Genomic DNA, 16,927 nt, shown 5'->3' on the forward strand with positions numbered 1-16,927 from the left:
TCACAAGCCTCTGTGTTTACGCAAGTAAACATGGATGATAGCGCAACCTTAAAAACATATTTTTTTCAAGATGGTTAAACATTAATACTGCTCTCTGCTTCATCGTCCACCGGAAGTTAATAAAGACAAAGTGTGTAAATGAAATCTGGAGCGTAAAGTCGAGGTTTTGTTAAAGGTGGTTCTTGGTTCACTGGGGTGCGATCCTCCTTCAACATCCAACCTTTAACCAGAAGCTTAAGCGTTTTTCAAACGTTTGTTACTGAGACTTGATTGAATTCCACTTTTGACGGACAAAAAAAAATTAATAAATTCTCTACGGCCTAAATCTCTGAAATTAGAAGAAAGCATTTCTTCCGAAAAACACTAGTATACACATTCCCGCTGTTCCATTATCCAAATATAATTAGTGAATGCCTCCGATGGCTTCCCCACTTTATACACACAGACCAAAGGAAGGTCGGGCTGGATCGGCCGGATGTTTTCAGCTAGAAATGACCCAAAAACCATGAAGACCGCCAGGTTACTAAAAAATCATAAGGTAAAATTACCAACTGGGGGGGGCATGTCCACGGAGAGATTAAAAGACAAAGTGTGTAGTAATAAGGAGAAGGAGGTTGTAATGGAAGGAGATCAATATGATGGAGGCGATGCTATGACATGTCAATTTAACCCAGAAATCATGAGGTTCAGGATTGCAATGCGATGGAGATTGCCTCTGCTTGGAGGATGAGGATATACTGATGGATGATAAAAGAAGTTTTGAATTGATCGAATGGAAAGCTTATTGGATGGAGAGGATAAAACTGATGATGGTACCTGGCATGGAAATTTGATGGTATGTGGAAGATGACAAGAAGTGTGCTAGATTTACAGACATGGGAAAGGGGGTGGTGGGTGGATGTTTTAATGAATGACCCAACAGAATAGACGCTGAGGTGATGCAAATCAATGACATGATGACAATGGGGGTGGAATGATGATGGATGAGATGAGATGGATGACATGGAAGGAGAATGATGGATGGATGATGATGGATGATGGAGATTGATGGAATGATATGGATGGATATGATGATGGATGGGATTTGATGGATGGATGGATGGAGATGATGATGATGGATGATGGATGTGATGATGGATTGATGATGGATGGATGGATGGATGATGATGATATGATGGATATGGGATGGATGATGATGGATGATGATTGGATGGATGATGGATGGATGATGGATGATGATGGATGAGTGGATGATGATGGATGGATGATGATGATGGATGGATGGTGATGATAGATGGATGGAGGAGGGATGGATGATGATGATGGATGATGGATGATTGGTATGGATGAGATGGATGGATGGATGATGAGATGGATGGATGGATGATGATGGATGATGATGTATGGATGATGATGGATGGATGGATGGATGGATGATGGATGATGGATGGATGGATGGATGATGGATGATGGATGATGATGATGGATGATGATGATGGATGGATGGATGGATGATGATGGATGGATGTGGAATGATAGGATGGATGGATGGATGGATGAGATGAAGGGTGATGATGGATGGATGGATGGATGATGGATGGATGGATGATGATGGATGTGGATGGATATGATGTGGATGATGGATGGATGGATGGATGGATGGATGGATGATGGATGTATGGATGGATATGGATGATGGATGGATGGATGGATGGATGAATGGATGGATGATGGATGGATGGATGATGAGGATGATGGATGATGGATGGATGGATGATGATGATGGATGATGGATGGATGATGGATGGATGGATGGATGGATGATGGAGGATGGATGATGATGATGATGGATGGATTATGGAGTGGATGGTGGATGAGATGTGATGATGGATGGTATGGTATGATGTGGATGATGATGGATGATGGTGATGAGATGGATTGATGCATGATGTGATGTGATGGATCAGATTGCATGATATATTGAGATGGATTGATGGATGATGGAGTGCATTGATGATGATTGATGTGGATGGATGATATGATGCATGTATGATGGATATGATGCATTATAGATTCATGTATGCAGGTTGATGGATGGATTATGGATGATGGTCAGATGATATGGATGAGATGATATTGATGGTTGGATGAGGTATGTGATCATGGTGCGAGTATGATGGATTGCATGCGTGATGATGATGGATATGCATGATTGATGATGATATGCATGGTATCTGGATGATGATGGAGCATGATGTGATGATTGATTATGCATTGGATTCATCATGGTCATTAATGGATATGGATATTGGATCATGTGCATGCGATGGAATGATGCGATGCATATGTGATATGCATGTATTGATGCTGATGTGATTATGGTTGGCATTATATATGTGATGATGGATGATGTTTCGGATGTCATCATGATTGAAGATAATTGATATGATGGATGTATATTGGAGTCATTCATGATTATTGCATGATTATGATGGATGTATGTATCATTAGCATATCAGATCTGCATGCATTCAGCAATTCATCAATCATTCATCATTCAGATTCATCATTCATCATCATAGTAGTATATCATTCATTCATTCATATTCAGTTCATTCATGTCTCATTCACAGTCAGCAATCTTCATGTGCATTCATGCATCATTCATCAATGTCATGCATTCATCATTCTCAATGAATTGCATTCATATCATATCTATCATGAGTTCATTGCATTCATATTTCCATTCATGCTGCATCGATTCATTCATCATTCATTCATGGATTCATCATGCAGTTGCATATGATGAGTCCAAGTACGCCTGTCATGAAATCCTCCCCCTTGATCATCGATTGAGCCATGCCAACGTTCGCCCCAGCTGCCCCTCCACCACGTCCAACGTCCACGACATTCCTGCCAGGCCTCCAGACATGAAACCAGTAAGGGCATGAACAGCAACCCAGTGGTTGCAGGGCAAACTCCTTCATCCACCGTGGCCCAATGTGTGTAACAGCCCGAGGCTGAGAGGCAGCAGCAGACAGGCTGGTCGCATCCAGCTGTGGACCCACATGTTCCTGCTGACCTACCTGACATTTCCCAGTGCGAACGTCGTAGAGAGCCACGGATCCCTGCCGCGCTCCGACGGCGATCCGGTAGCTCCGATCGCAGTATCCCACCATGTAGAACCTGGACAGACAGACAGACCCAAACATCCATGACCAGATCAGAACCAGAACCTCACAGAAACAGAGCCTGCTTCTACCGAACCCTCAAGCACATCCAGTGGGAGCTGACCTTTGACCTGGGAGGTTCAGCTCCTCTGCCTGGCTGGGTTCCAAACATACCTGCAGATAGCAGGGAAACACTCCTGCAGGCCTTTCTTCTTCACCAAGGAGCCTTCAATGCAGTACATGATGATGTCCATCACCTGGAAGATCCACAGATCAGAACATCTGCTGACGCCTGCAGCTGGATTCATGCTGCCCTACGGCTCACCTCCACCAGCAGGTCCACGACGTCTCCCGGCATCTTCTCGATCAGGATGTCGATGACTCGCAGTATCTCTGCCTTCGCCCGGGCCAAGGTGGTGGTGTGGACGTTTTGCTGGGACTGGGAGTTGGCCTGAGCGGCGTTGTGACGATGGACCTAGAAGGAAAACAGACGATCAAACTCCATGAGGAGCATGGAGAGAAACCTCCTGAAGGAGCTCAGTGAGGGGTCCTGGCCGCACCTCTCGAGCGATGGTGGTGATGAAGGCTGGTGGGCGGGCGGTGGCGATGAGAGAGAGGGCGTGGCGGGCGGAGCGGGCCGAATCTGCAGGAGGGTTCAGGGGCAGACCCATGGAGATGCTGAGGGAACACAGAGAGACAGACGATACGGCTGGTCGGATAAAAAAGAAATTACCCTCATAAACATCACAAATAAAGAAACGCGAATATATAATTTGAAAGATATTGGTCTTATTGGTAAAGGGCTGCAGCAGCGTGTCGCAGATATTTTTGATATATGCCCAATATTGAAGCGTGGTCTGCGCTATGTTATTCCACGCCACAACACCAGAGGGCCAATCAGGAACTAGCTTTGGGTCTAGATACGACCGAGGCGGTGAGGAAGTGGGGGCAAGTTTATCCGACAACGGAGGGACATGAGGGCCAAAAAGAGCGGGGATCCAGGTGGAAAAGGCTCCCAGCGTTCTCGCGCACCTCGCTCTGCTAGCTGCTCCATCTTCACCAATCGATTTTCAAAATGGCGGCCAGACAAACAAAACAAGCCGGTAAGGAACCAAACAGGAAATACGCATAGAGTAGAGCGGAAGTAGATTTGACCAATCAGAGGCCTCCTGTGTTCGGTCACCTACAATTTGGAGAAGTACAGCAGAGTGTCTGCAGAAGGGGGCGGGGCATATCTGCGTTCTGGTTTCTAAGCATAAATCAGCCTTTAGACTAGATTCACTTCCACACAGAAAGCCCATATTTTAATCTTCAGCTACCACACGTCAGATTAAATAATACTACTTATACTTCAGCGTTAGCATCTAAGTGTTGTTTTATTGTATCTCTTATACTAATATAACAGTACGGTGACCAGATGTCGCAGTCAGTGTTGCCAACTCTGCGACTTTGTCGCTATATTTAGCAACTTTTCAGACCCCTCCAGCGACTATTTTTCAAAAAAGCGACTAGCGACAAATCTGGCGACTTTTTACGGGGTCAATGGCGGCTTTTGGAGACTCTTACGTGAAAGCATGTATCGTTCCTACTCTTGTCCTCCAGCGGCGGCCGCTGCTGTGGGGCGCCTCCCCCATCCCAACCCCGTTCTCCCGCAGGAGTCCCTCTCAGCGCTGCAGTCAGAGCCGCAGGATGTTTACCCTCAGCGTCCAGACTGCAAATGAAGCGCGCATGCGCCGGGATTGACGGCGCAAATTGATCACGCAGTGCCGATCCGCCCTGACTTACATTCAAGGCGGGAGCGAGCGGGATGTAAATGTAAAATGTTATTTGGTCTAAAATGAATAACTGAATTTGAAATATTTTATCTTAAATAAATAAGTAGCTCTATATATTGTTTAGTAAAGTGAGTAAAAACACTATTATATAGTGTTTTACTCACTTTTTGTCTTTCTGTAACGACATTATTTCTCCCACAGCATCAATAACATGCACATCACTTCCTGTGGCAGATTATGCAAATTAGGTGATGACGTCATTTAGCGACTTTTAGCACAGCCAATAGCTATTTTCCTTACTGAGGAGTTGGCAACACTGGTTCCGGAGACAGTCCCTGTTTTGGACCGCCTGTCGCCGGCTAAAACTGTCCCCAGAAATGTCCCCGATTTCACCATTTTATCAATTGGGGGGTCAATGTTGCCCGTAGACTGTTATTACCGTAGAAAGAGTGAGATGTTGCATGAAGAAACAGCTGTTAGCTAGCTGGTTGGCAGCTGTTAGCATATAGGTGAGGAGCAGCGCACCACATTTAAAACAGACGAGGAAGAAGTGAACGTTTGCTATCAGAACCGGCCTCAGCTGCCAGGTGTTAATGTGTTAATCAGTCTTTTATCTTCAGGGTTTGTTCTTAAAGTCTGAGCATCTTAGACCCTCACAGTTCACGCCTTAATTCTCAATTCTGATTGTTTTGTAAAATCTGATTATTGTCCGCTCGCCTCTCCAGGGTTTTCCCCTCCTGTTGGTGGCGGCTGGAAGTAGATGTTAGCGTTTTTCAGGTCTGTGCTACAAACTGCAGGCAGCAGGATAATAAAAGCCAACATATTCTGCCGGCAGGTTTCTACATTTGAAGTTAATTTAGGCGTTAAACTGTTTCAGAGGAGTGATCATAGCGCTCTGCATCAGCAGTGCTGCGTCTGACTCCCTGCCAGCTCCCAGATCAGCTTCTCTCATTGGTTGATGCGACCTTTTGCTGCGCCAAGATGCTCGTCAAACATTGACTTTGCATGTAAACCAGCTGCTTCTGCTGCTCGCGGTCAGAACGTAGCATTAGACATCTATATGGTAAATGGCCTGTACTTATATAGCACTTTTTTTCAAGTCAGGAGAGTTTTACCAAAGCGCTTTACGCTACATTCAGACATTCACCCATTCACGCACACACTCACACACTGATGGTGGAAAGCTACATTGTAGCCACCGCCGTACACTGGCGCCACCGGGCCCTCTGACCACCATCAGTAGACAATGCAGGTGAAGTGTCTTGCCCAAGGGCACAACGACACTGAAAGAACCGTCAATCCTTCGATTTCAGGGCAAACTCCTACATCCGGCGCCACTGTCGCTCCATATATCTACACTCACCGGCCACTTTATTAGGTACACCTGTCCAACTGCTCGTTAACACTTAATTTCTAAGCAGCCAATCACATGGCGGCAACTCAGTGCATTTAGGCATGTAGACATGGTCAAGACAATCTCCTGCAGTTCAAAGCGAGCATCAGTATGGGGAAGAAAGGTGATTTGAGTGACTTTGAACGTGGCATGATTGTTGGTGCCAGAAGGGCTGGTCTGAGTATTTCAGAAACTGCTGATCTACTGGGATTTTCACGCACAACCATCTCTAGGGTTTACAGAGAATGGTCCGAAAAAGAAAAAACATCCAGTGAGCGGCAGTTCTGTGGGCGGAAATGCCTTGTTGATGCCAGAGGTCAGAGGAGAATGGCCAGACTGGTTCGAGCTGATAGAAGGGCAACAGTGACTCAAATAACCACCCGTTACAACCAAGGTGGGCAGAAGAGCATCTCTGAACGCACAGTACGTGGAACTTTGAGGCAGATGGGCTACAGCAGCAGAAGACCACACCGGGTCCCACTCCTTTCAGCTAAGAACAGGAAACTGAGGCTACAATTTGCACAAGCTCATGGAAATTGGACAATAGAAGACTGGAAAAACGTTGCCTGGTCTGATGAGTCTCGATTTCTGCTGCGACATTCGGATGGTAGGGTCAGAATTTGGCGTCTACAACATGAAAGCATGGATCCATCCTGCCTTGTATCAACGGTTCAGGCTGGTGGTGGTGGTGTCATGGTGTGGGGAACATTTTCTTGGCACTCTTTGGGCCCCTTGGTACCAATTGAGCATCGTTGCAACGCCACAGCCTACCTGAGTATTGTTGCTGACCATGTCCATCCCTTTATGACCACAATGTACCCAACTTCTGATGGCTACTTTCAGCAGGATAATGCGCCATGTCATAAAGCTGGAATCATCTCAGACTGGTTTCTTGAACATGACAATGAGTTCACTGTACTCAAATGGCCTCCACAGTCACCAGATCTCAATCCAATAGAGCATCTTTGGGATGTGGTGGAACGGGAGATTCGCATCATGGATGTGCAGCCGACAAATCTGCGGCAACTGTGTGATGCCATCATGTAAATATGGACCAAACTCCCTGAGGAATGCTTCCAGCACCTTGTTGAATCTATGCCACCAAGAATTGAGGCAGTTCTGAAGGCAAAAGGGGGTCCAACCCGTTACTAGCATGGAGTACCTAATAAAGTGGCCGGTGAGTGTATATATAGTTTATCAGAACAAAAAACAGATGATTTTCTTTAAAAGGCCCCGTCCCCCAGTACCACAGAACCTCCACCTTACCCAACAGTGCTGCTGATCTTAGGATTGAAGCAGAAAGAAAACTCCAGAAAAAAGCGTCTTCCTGGGTTTGCCTTACTGTGAATTACTGGATTTGGCAAGAAATTAATATTTTTATCATAAAGCAGAGCTGCATTTCCTTCCACACGTCTTCATCAGCGCTGCTGTCAGATGTGCAGGACAGAATAAAGCTTTTCTTTGCACACGATGATTTACCGACGGATTGAGACGTTGAAGAAGAAAGCCCGCAGAGTGGCTGAGCATCGCTAATATATGGAGTGAAGAGATTAGCGGACAGCTTATAATGTCAAGGCTGAGTCAATGGGAGCCATTCAGCAGGCGACAGCATAATGGACTCCCACAATGCAACAGGCATTAGACGCACACACAGCTGTCCACGCGGCCCTCAGAGAGGAAGCGGCGGCTGCACCATTCATCTCCTCCCAACACACGCCGCAGCTGCACGGCCTCTAATTAATGCTGCTAATATATCGGCTATAAATCAGCCAAACTGAGGCGCTTCATCTCATTTGGAGATGCGGCTGTAATTGGAAACAGTCACAGTGTTGATATAAAGCTGCAGGACTGCGGCCAGTTAATTGCACCCGAGCCCGTCGAGGTTAATGACCGACATCTGAAGCATGTAATGAAATAATCCAGATTATCAGCAGAGACGGCGGCACAGAGCTGGGCTGAATTATTCTTTTTGATCACTTTTATTACATTAAACAGTCACATTTCATTTAGAAATTAAAAAGTTCAAACATGTTTTTCCGGCCTGTGGAAACGGATTCTAAACTGGACGAGGTGAGAGGATCCTTTCATGAAGGCGGGACTTTAATCAGCAGAGAAATCCTAAACATCAGGAGCAGGAAGGGAGACAGGAAGGATTCTGGGAGGTGAGAGGAGCAGAGAGCGGATTAACGGATGGAACATCCAGCCGCTAAATCCATCTTTATCCTGAGAAGTCTGATCTGAACTGAGCTACTTCCTTAAAAAACACGTTAGACACCAGAAAAGTCCGGATTGATAATAAAAGGGAAACACTTTAAACATCTTAATTTCAAGCAAAAACTGAAATCTAAGTCAAATAAGTGCATTTTTTCTTGAACTGAGCAGGTAAGTGAGATACTTTGCAAATGGAAAAAGAAAATATACATTTAAAATAAGGAAAAAGTCTCCTCTTTCAAGAGCATAATATCAAATAATCTGATTTTAAGGATAAAAATGCTCCTTCAGCTGGGAGATTTTTTTATTTACCTACTAAATTAAGGGTAAATACACTTATTTTAAGACAAATTTAAAGATCATTTTTGTAGTGTGTTATTGGAATCCAGGACAAGACCTTATTACTCGGGATGCACGATATAATCGGCCCCCTATCGGTATCGGCCTTAAAACTGAATATCGGACATCGGCCCCCCCACCGATATTTAACCCGATATTTGATCAGCTTCTGAGTTTCTAAAGTCTAAAAAAAAAAATAAAAATACTACGTCTTCTTCCTCAAAAACTTCTTTTTTACAGACTTAAAAACTTCTAAAGACGAGGGAAAAAATATTGATCCATTAAAATATCCCAATATCTTCATATGCTGATATATTGCCATTTAAAAACACCATATCAATCTCTTTTACTAATGAAATATTGCTATATGTCATCGATATGCTACGAAATCCCCCGAAAATTCACCAAATGTTGCCATATTTTTATATGTTGATATATTGACGCGGTATCGATCTATTTTACTAACAAAATCTCACAAGAATTTGCAAAATATCACGAGAGTTTGTAACAGAACGATGAAATTTCACCAGATTTTGAAAGTAAAATAGATCGATACCGCGTTTTTAAAAATCTATTTGATATCAGCATATGAAAATATATTTGAGTATATTATTTTTCAAAGTGTCAGAAATGGATAACAAAACTGCTATTTTCAATGACTACTTATTTTTGTCCAGCTTTAACATCGGTATCGATATCGGTTATCGGCTACATGAGTTTTAAAATATCGGCATATCGGCCAAAATCCGAATATCCTGCATCCCTACTTATTACCTTTGTAACGTTCAAAAAATATGTATATTTTGATGGCATAAATTAATGTTAATGTAATTACAAGAAACGCCAACTTGCCCGTATATATTAAAAAAAATAACTGAGAGGAAAAGAAATGGCACTCCATTTGCAAGTGATTAAAAATGGAAACTTACCCTATAAAGGGTTAACATCCACCTTCATTTTGAAGTAATATTTTTCATACCCAACTGGAAAAGCAAATAATTGAGGAACTATGGGTGCAAATTAGAAGTGGGATACATCATATGAAAGCTAAGGCCTTCTAGTTTCTGAAGATATACAGGTGCTGGTCATAAAATTAGAATATCATGAAAAAGTAGATTGATTTCAGTAATTCCATTTAAAAAGTGAAACTTGTATATTATATTCATACATTACATACAAACTCATATATTTCAGATGTTTATTTTGTTTAATTTTGATGATTACAAATGACAACAAATGAAAATCTCAAATTCATCATATCAGAAAATTAGAATATTGTGAAAAGGTTCAAAATTGATGGCCCCTGGTGCCACACTCTAATCAGCTAATTAACTCAAACCACCTGCAAAAGCCTTTAAATGGTCTTTCAGTCTAGTTCTATAGGCTACACAATCATGGGGAAGACTGCTGACTTGACAGTTGTCCAAAAGACGACCATCGACACCTTGCACAAGGAGGGCAAGACACAAAAGGTCATCGCTAAAGAGGCTGGCTGTTCACAGAGCTCAGTGTCCAAGCACATTAATAGAGAGGCGAAGGGAAGGAAAAGATGTGGTCGAAAAAAGTGTGCAAGCAAGAGAGATAACCGCACCCTGGAGAGGATTGTGAAACAAAACCCATTCAAAAATGTGGGGGAGATTCACAAAGAGTGGACTGCAGCTGGAGTGAGTGCTTCAAGAACCACCACACACAGACGTATGAAAGACATGGGTTTCTGCTGTCGCATTCCTTGTGTCAAGCCACTCTTGAACCACAGACAGCGTCAGAAGCGTCTAAACAGAAACAGGACTGGACTGCTGGTGAGTGGTCCAAAGTGATGTTCTCTGATGAAAGTAAATTTTGCATTTCCTTTGGAAATCAAGGTCCCAGAGTCTGGAGGAAAAGAAGAGAGGCACTTCATCCACGTTGCTTGAAGTCCAGTGTAAAGTTTCCACAGTCAGTGATGGTTTGGGGTGCCATGTCATCTGCTGGTGTTGGTCCATTGTGTTTTCTGAGGTCCAGGGTCAACGCAGCCACATACCAGGAAGTTTTAGAGCACTTCATGCTTCCTGCAGCTGACCAACTTTTTGGAGATGCAGATTTCATTTTCCAACAGGACTTGGCACCTGCACACAGTGCCAAAGCTACCAGTACCTGGTTGAAGGACCATGGTATCCCTGTTCTTAATTGGCCAGCAAACTCTCCTGACCTTAACCCCATAGAAAATCTATGGGGTATTGTGAAGAAGAAGATGCAATACACCAGACCCAACAATTCAGAAGAGCTAAAAGCCACTATTAGAGCAACCTGGGCTATCATAACACCTGAGCAGTGCCACAGACTGATCGACTCCATGCCACGCCGCATTGCTGCAGTAATACAGGCCAAAGGAGGCCCAACTAAATACTGAGTGCTGTACATGCTCATACTTTTCATGTTCATACTTTTCAGTTGGCCAACATTTCTATAAATCCTTTGTTTTTATTGGTCTTCAGTAATATTCTAATTTTCTGATATGATGAATTTGAGATTTTCATTTGTTGTCATTTGTAATCATCAAAATTAAACAAAATAAACATCTGAAATATATGAGTTTGTATGTAATGTATGAATATAATATACAAGTTTCACTTTTTAAATGGAATTACTGAAATCAATCTACTTTTTCATGATATTCTAATTTTATGACCAGCACCTGTAAATGAAAACAGGGTGAGTAAAAGACAGCCTAAGCTGCATCAGTTCAAACATGACTCAAAGATGTTTTTTATTTTTAAAAATAATAGGTCTTTTTAAACAACAGTAATAAAACATGCTTCAGATTATAAATTTATTCTACTTCATGCTACAAATTCAGAAAATTTCAGACCTCTGGCTACAGTTCCAGAGCTGTGGGGTTTTTGGTGTAACCAGCATCTCCAAAGTTAACCTGACTCCGCATATCCATCTGGAAACCTTCCGTTGAAGTAATTTTGGGAAGGGGCGAAAATACTGGTTAGCTGATTGGCCTATGTTGGTGATAGACGGGCCAAATAAACCAATCAGATCAACGAAGCATATGACGTACTAACAGAGCGACGATGAAGAGGAGCCAATTGATAGATCAAACTCTTGCCGAAACCAGTCGGTAGAAGAGCAAAAACATCTTTTCCTCTGAGAAAAGCCTCCAGAGCAGTGTTTTGCTCTTCTTTCAGTGAAGAAATACTCTGTAATTCCCATAAAACTTGCTCGATAGCCACGCTAACGCTAGTTTCATCGGCTGAAGCCGCCATGTTCTTTAGACTGAACTGTCGCGCTTCTCGTTGCGTCACACCTCAACCCGCCTCAAAGCCAACGCTGATTGGACGTTCGTTTGGTGAACGGCTCCAAATTTTCTTCAACAGAGAGTCTCCAGACTGATCTGCGAGTGAAACCTTGAAAGCTCGCAACTTCAGGATGGTCTCACCAGGCTACTCCAAAGGTGCCAGATTGTTCCATCTGACCCATAGAATAACACGGAAGCATTTTGATGGCCACAAAATATTTATGAAGCAAGTATTTTCCACTTTTTTTTTTTTTTAGAATCAGTGTATATAAAAAAAAAAAAAACTTTTTTACACTTACAATGACATAAAAATCTATAATAAAAAAAAAAAATAGTGAAACTGCTGCTTTTCGAGCTAAAATAAGCGTCAGTGCCTTTACTGAGCTGTATTTTGTTTTAATTTTTAGCCTAAGGCTTTGTGATAAAATAAACCGTTGTTATTATTCAGCTTGGAGCTGCGCATTGATCCACTCTCAGCTGTGGGTTATATAAAGCAGAGCCTCTGCTTTATATAACCCAGCCATGTCCAGCCTTGATTTAAACCTTATTTCATTGGCTATAAAGCCAAACAGCCCACGCGGTCTTAACCAATAACAGCAGAGCTCTAGGAGGCGTAATATCGCTCTTCTCTGTGCGTCATTGGATGAAAGGCAAGGAGGGTTTGTGAGACTTCATCGGCTGTCCCTGAATCAAATCGCCTCATAAAAAGATGTGGACACTTTAGTTTGTAGGTAAGAAGACGATGTAATGAACCATACTAAACATCGTGGGCTAACAAATGAGGAAATACGAAGTAAATATTAGCAAGATGCTAAGCATTAGCTATGACCAGCTAACATTTCTGATGTCAAAAACTGGAGGTTATGTGGCGATTTTCTCATAATGGAATATTTTTATTATAAATAATCTGGATAACTTTTAATCTGTGGACTTTTCATGCGTTCTGAGTTATTAGTTGTAAACACCGGTGGCTTCGCAGAGGTTAAAGTTTTAAAAATGATATTCAGAATAAATATATTTCATACAGAAAATGGAGGAACGATCAGAGCAAAGGTAGAGCCAGTAGTCATGGAGACAGCAGTTCTTTTTAGTGAATTGAAAAGAAAATGAATCATTCCTGTATCGATCTGTTCATTTTGTTTTTCTGCTAGAAATAGCGGGCAATAATTATGAGTAATCGCAGACCTTTAACAGCATCTTATTTTCCCAGAAAGCTAAAAAACGGTTAATAGCTATCAGAAAAAGCTTTTAGGCTCTCACCTTACTTTATTTTGAAGGTCTGGAAAGAGAAGTCAGTCGTCTCAGACTAAAAAATACAACTTTATGGTGACTTTTAGATTTTAAATACCGGTTACTTATGAAACCAAAACAATCAGATTATAATAAAACGATCAAATAATTTACTGGTTGATGATTTTCTTTATTCAGACCCGCTGATTTTTAATTGGTTACCCTGGTTTAATGTTTCTAAATCTTTATTTCCCGTCATGTGCTCCATCCAATGCAGATCATTGGCTCCACCCACATCTAGTGAAAACTAGTGTGATCGGATGAGTCATAGAAGGCAAACACTCATTGGTTAGCTAAAGGAAATCATCAGAAGCAAGCAGGTGTTCTTCAAACTGCTAACGTGAATTGTCTATACCATGCTACAATGTGGGATTCAGAAAAAGATGTTGAAATGTCTGAAAGGTCGGACACAGGCGAGAGCGTATCGGGAGACGGAGACCAACAAGACCTCCCTCATCCTTGGCCCTATCTCAGAGGATTTATAGAAATAGTCCAAAAATTGAGCTTTAATTTCATATAGCGGCATCTGGCTGTTTTTTTAAAGGTTATTTTATACTTTTATACTTTAAGTAGTTTTTGGAGCGCATACTTTTTCACTTTTACTTGAGTAAAGAGGTCAAGTTGATACTTCAACTTTTACCAGAGTGTTTTTAAACTGCAGCATCTATGCTTCTACTGAAGTAACAAATGTTTGTACTTTTCACCCCGCTGGTCTTCGCAAAGGAAGAAGGTCTTTATTCCAAATGGTCACTGAATGATTTTCTGTTCCATCTTTATTTCCTTTGCAGGTGGAGCTTTACTCTGAAGAGTCGGCATGAAGCGAAGGTTTGACCTAAAATCCAGGAGCGACCCGGAAGCTCTGCTCCTCCTCCAGTGGTTTTACTGGTTTGGTCCACATCGGTTTTCTAACCGCTTTGTTCCAGACTAAACGCCTCAGGAAGCAAAACAGAGATTTATCTTTTGATTTGGCACAATGGGCGTTTTTAATCCACTCAAAGGAAGTTCTGACAGTTTCTAATCTTTTTAGGGGCAAAAAAAAATAAATCACCTCTTAAATGCGTTTTTCCATTCCGAGTATTTAACATTCGCAGCCGTTTGTGTAAATTCTTGATCATCTCATGAGATCCACCAAACAGGCCAGACTTTGGCTCGGTTCTTCTGAAGATGTTTCCATGGCGATGCGGTCAGCGTTTGTGTTGACAGGAGAAAGAACAGTTCCAGAGTTTCAGGAGAGTTTCAGGAACGACTCAGTGACTTGCTGGTGAAGATTCTCAGTCATCCAGGTCATAGTCGTTCCAAAAAAGTTAAAAAATCAATCCACTGGACTTTGATTTCAAGGTTGAAGACGTTTCTCTTCCCATCCAGGAAAATATCAGAAATAGGGTTGAGTTCCAGGCTTTATAGAGTGAACCAAAATTTCTCAACGTCCTCGCTGAATGTCGAGGTGTGCCAGCGTGTTTCAGCGTGCAGAAAACTGACCCATAACTTATCCAACTTATCAAGCACACGCTGGTCTAAATGGTTAAGGTGTGACAGTGGTTTAAAGGAAAAATCCGCTCATATTCAGAATTCAAACTTCTGAAAGTTCTTTAAATCTGAAATGATTCCATCCTGTTCAATAAATGATCAGTGTTTTTAATTCACAGTAATTTTCATGTGAATGTGCTTTACTGGAGGCATCCATGTTTGTCAAAGAACACTACTGCCACCTACTGGTTAGTGACGTCACAGTGCGGTATCGGCTGTTGATCAAGTCCCAGTGCTGTATCTGGTGTTTGTCACAACGCGCTATTATCCAAGTCATCTTGAAAACATTCTTCTTCCAAATGTTGGCTACATATTACGGGTTTTTTCTCTGGCCAGAAGTTCGATGGCAAATCCTCCCTCTTCAAGTTGGCGATCCAACGACCAACCCGTCCGTGGAGGATCAGGAATCAGAAAGGTGGAATAACTCTTTTTTTCCACTTTTACCCGATGTATTCCAGCATCCAGCTGCCATGCACGTGGGCATTGTCAGTTTCACTATAGCTGTGGTGAATTTCAATGGTGAAGTCCTCTGGAAATCTTCAATAATTGTTGTTGATTGCAGATGTGTCTAGTAGTTCCCATTGATTTAGCTTGGAAAGCGGGGAGAATGGCGCTAGGCTTACCGCACCGTGACGTCACTGCTGGAAGATGGCAGGAGGGAGGGGCTACTATATGTGGGGGAAAATGGCCGCTCCCAGACTCAGTGATCGCGATGAAATGCATTACTTTTTGTTTTATTTCTTTACTAATTAACGCTAAATAGATTAAATCACTGCAAACATATTAGTATTAGCTATAAATAATGATCCATTGATTATTCCTGCTGACCAAACTTTTCCTTTAAACCCAAAAGAACCAGACAGGTAAGGCAGCCATTCGCCTCAGGAGGTATAAATGTGCAGTAATAAAACTGTTTTATGGAAGAATATTAGGGCCACTTTGAAAGAAAAAAGTTTATTGATTTTTTTTAATTTTATTTTAGTTAAATACGGGGAAAAAATTCAGAATTTTGACTTTTTTTTCCCATATTAAGATAAAAAAATCTTTTTTTTTTGTCCAGTGGCCCCAAATCCTCTTCCATACTTTTTCCCTGTTTTAAGGATCTAATAACAAACTCTGTCAGCTGATGGGAAACTGAGCCGATGTTCTGCTGCGGCGTTTATCAGGTTAAACCTGCTAATGTTGCAGCGGCGGAGAGCATTAGGACCTGGCAGCAGCGGGAGATTAATGACAGCAGCTTCTGTAAATCAAACACATTTTAAAAGGTCGTGAGTCGATCCGTCCAGAACCAGCAGCACCTGGAGGCGGAGCTCCGCGGAGCAGAACCAGAGAAACGGAGAGAAGCTTTAGGAAGGAGGCCAGGTCCGACTGGTGTCAGAACAGGACAGACTTCACTACATCATCGTAATGTCGTCCAATCAGATTACAGCGGCGCCTCCATCGCTCACTATGAGCCCTTTAACGGCCCGCTGCAGAATCAGAGCCGTGATTTAACGGTCGATCAGGCAAACATGACAACAACTTAAACTGTCCTGAGGCATTTCAGGGTGTGAAAACTTTAGCTTCTTTCAAAAAGTTTTCACACCCTGAGAATTTTTCCTCTGTTCTTGAGTCACTTTTATTTTCATGTTTTTGGAGGTTTGCAGACAGGAAATGGAAGCGAGACAGAGAGGAGGACATGGAGCAAACCAGAACCTCCACCCCTGGGCTCCACCTTCACCCAGCTGCCTCTGCAGCATCCAGTTCTTCCTCCTGTGGTCCAGATTGACTTCAGAGCATCAGAGCAGAGAAGATCTCATCCCAACGCTCGTTGGTTCCCGTTCTGGAGCAGGGAGGGGGTGGAACGGCTGCAGGAAGGCGGCTGCAATGGATGCATGGCAGTGATAACAGGATCAGAATCATTAAACCGGCTCAAACATTGTGGTGATGTTGGAGGAGA

General features: G+C 42.6%; 1 protein-coding gene across 2 annotated transcripts in view; it reads right to left on the reverse strand.

Moving 5' to 3' along the window:
- The window catches only part of LOC119784891 (WD repeat-containing protein 7), a 152,084-nt gene that overhangs the window by 12,012 nt on the left and 123,145 nt on the right, over positions 1–16,927 (reverse strand). For both annotated transcript variants that reach the window (XM_038287157.1, XM_038287156.1), the window contains 4 exons: positions 3,731–3,848; positions 3,496–3,645; positions 3,345–3,427; positions 3,087–3,186 (listed from right to left, as the gene is read on the reverse strand). In XM_038287157.1, coding sequence (XP_038143085.1) covers positions 3,087–3,186; positions 3,345–3,427; positions 3,496–3,645; positions 3,731–3,848 — 451 coding nt within the window. The remainder of the gene's footprint in view (positions 1–3,086; positions 3,187–3,344; positions 3,428–3,495; positions 3,646–3,730; positions 3,849–16,927) is intronic.

Source organism: Cyprinodon tularosa, unplaced genomic scaffold (assembly GCF_016077235.1).
Source record: "Cyprinodon tularosa strain WSP-4 unplaced genomic scaffold, ASM1607723v1 ctg236, whole genome shotgun sequence".
Lineage (NCBI taxonomy): Eukaryota > Metazoa > Chordata > Actinopteri > Cyprinodontiformes > Cyprinodontidae > Cyprinodon > Cyprinodon tularosa.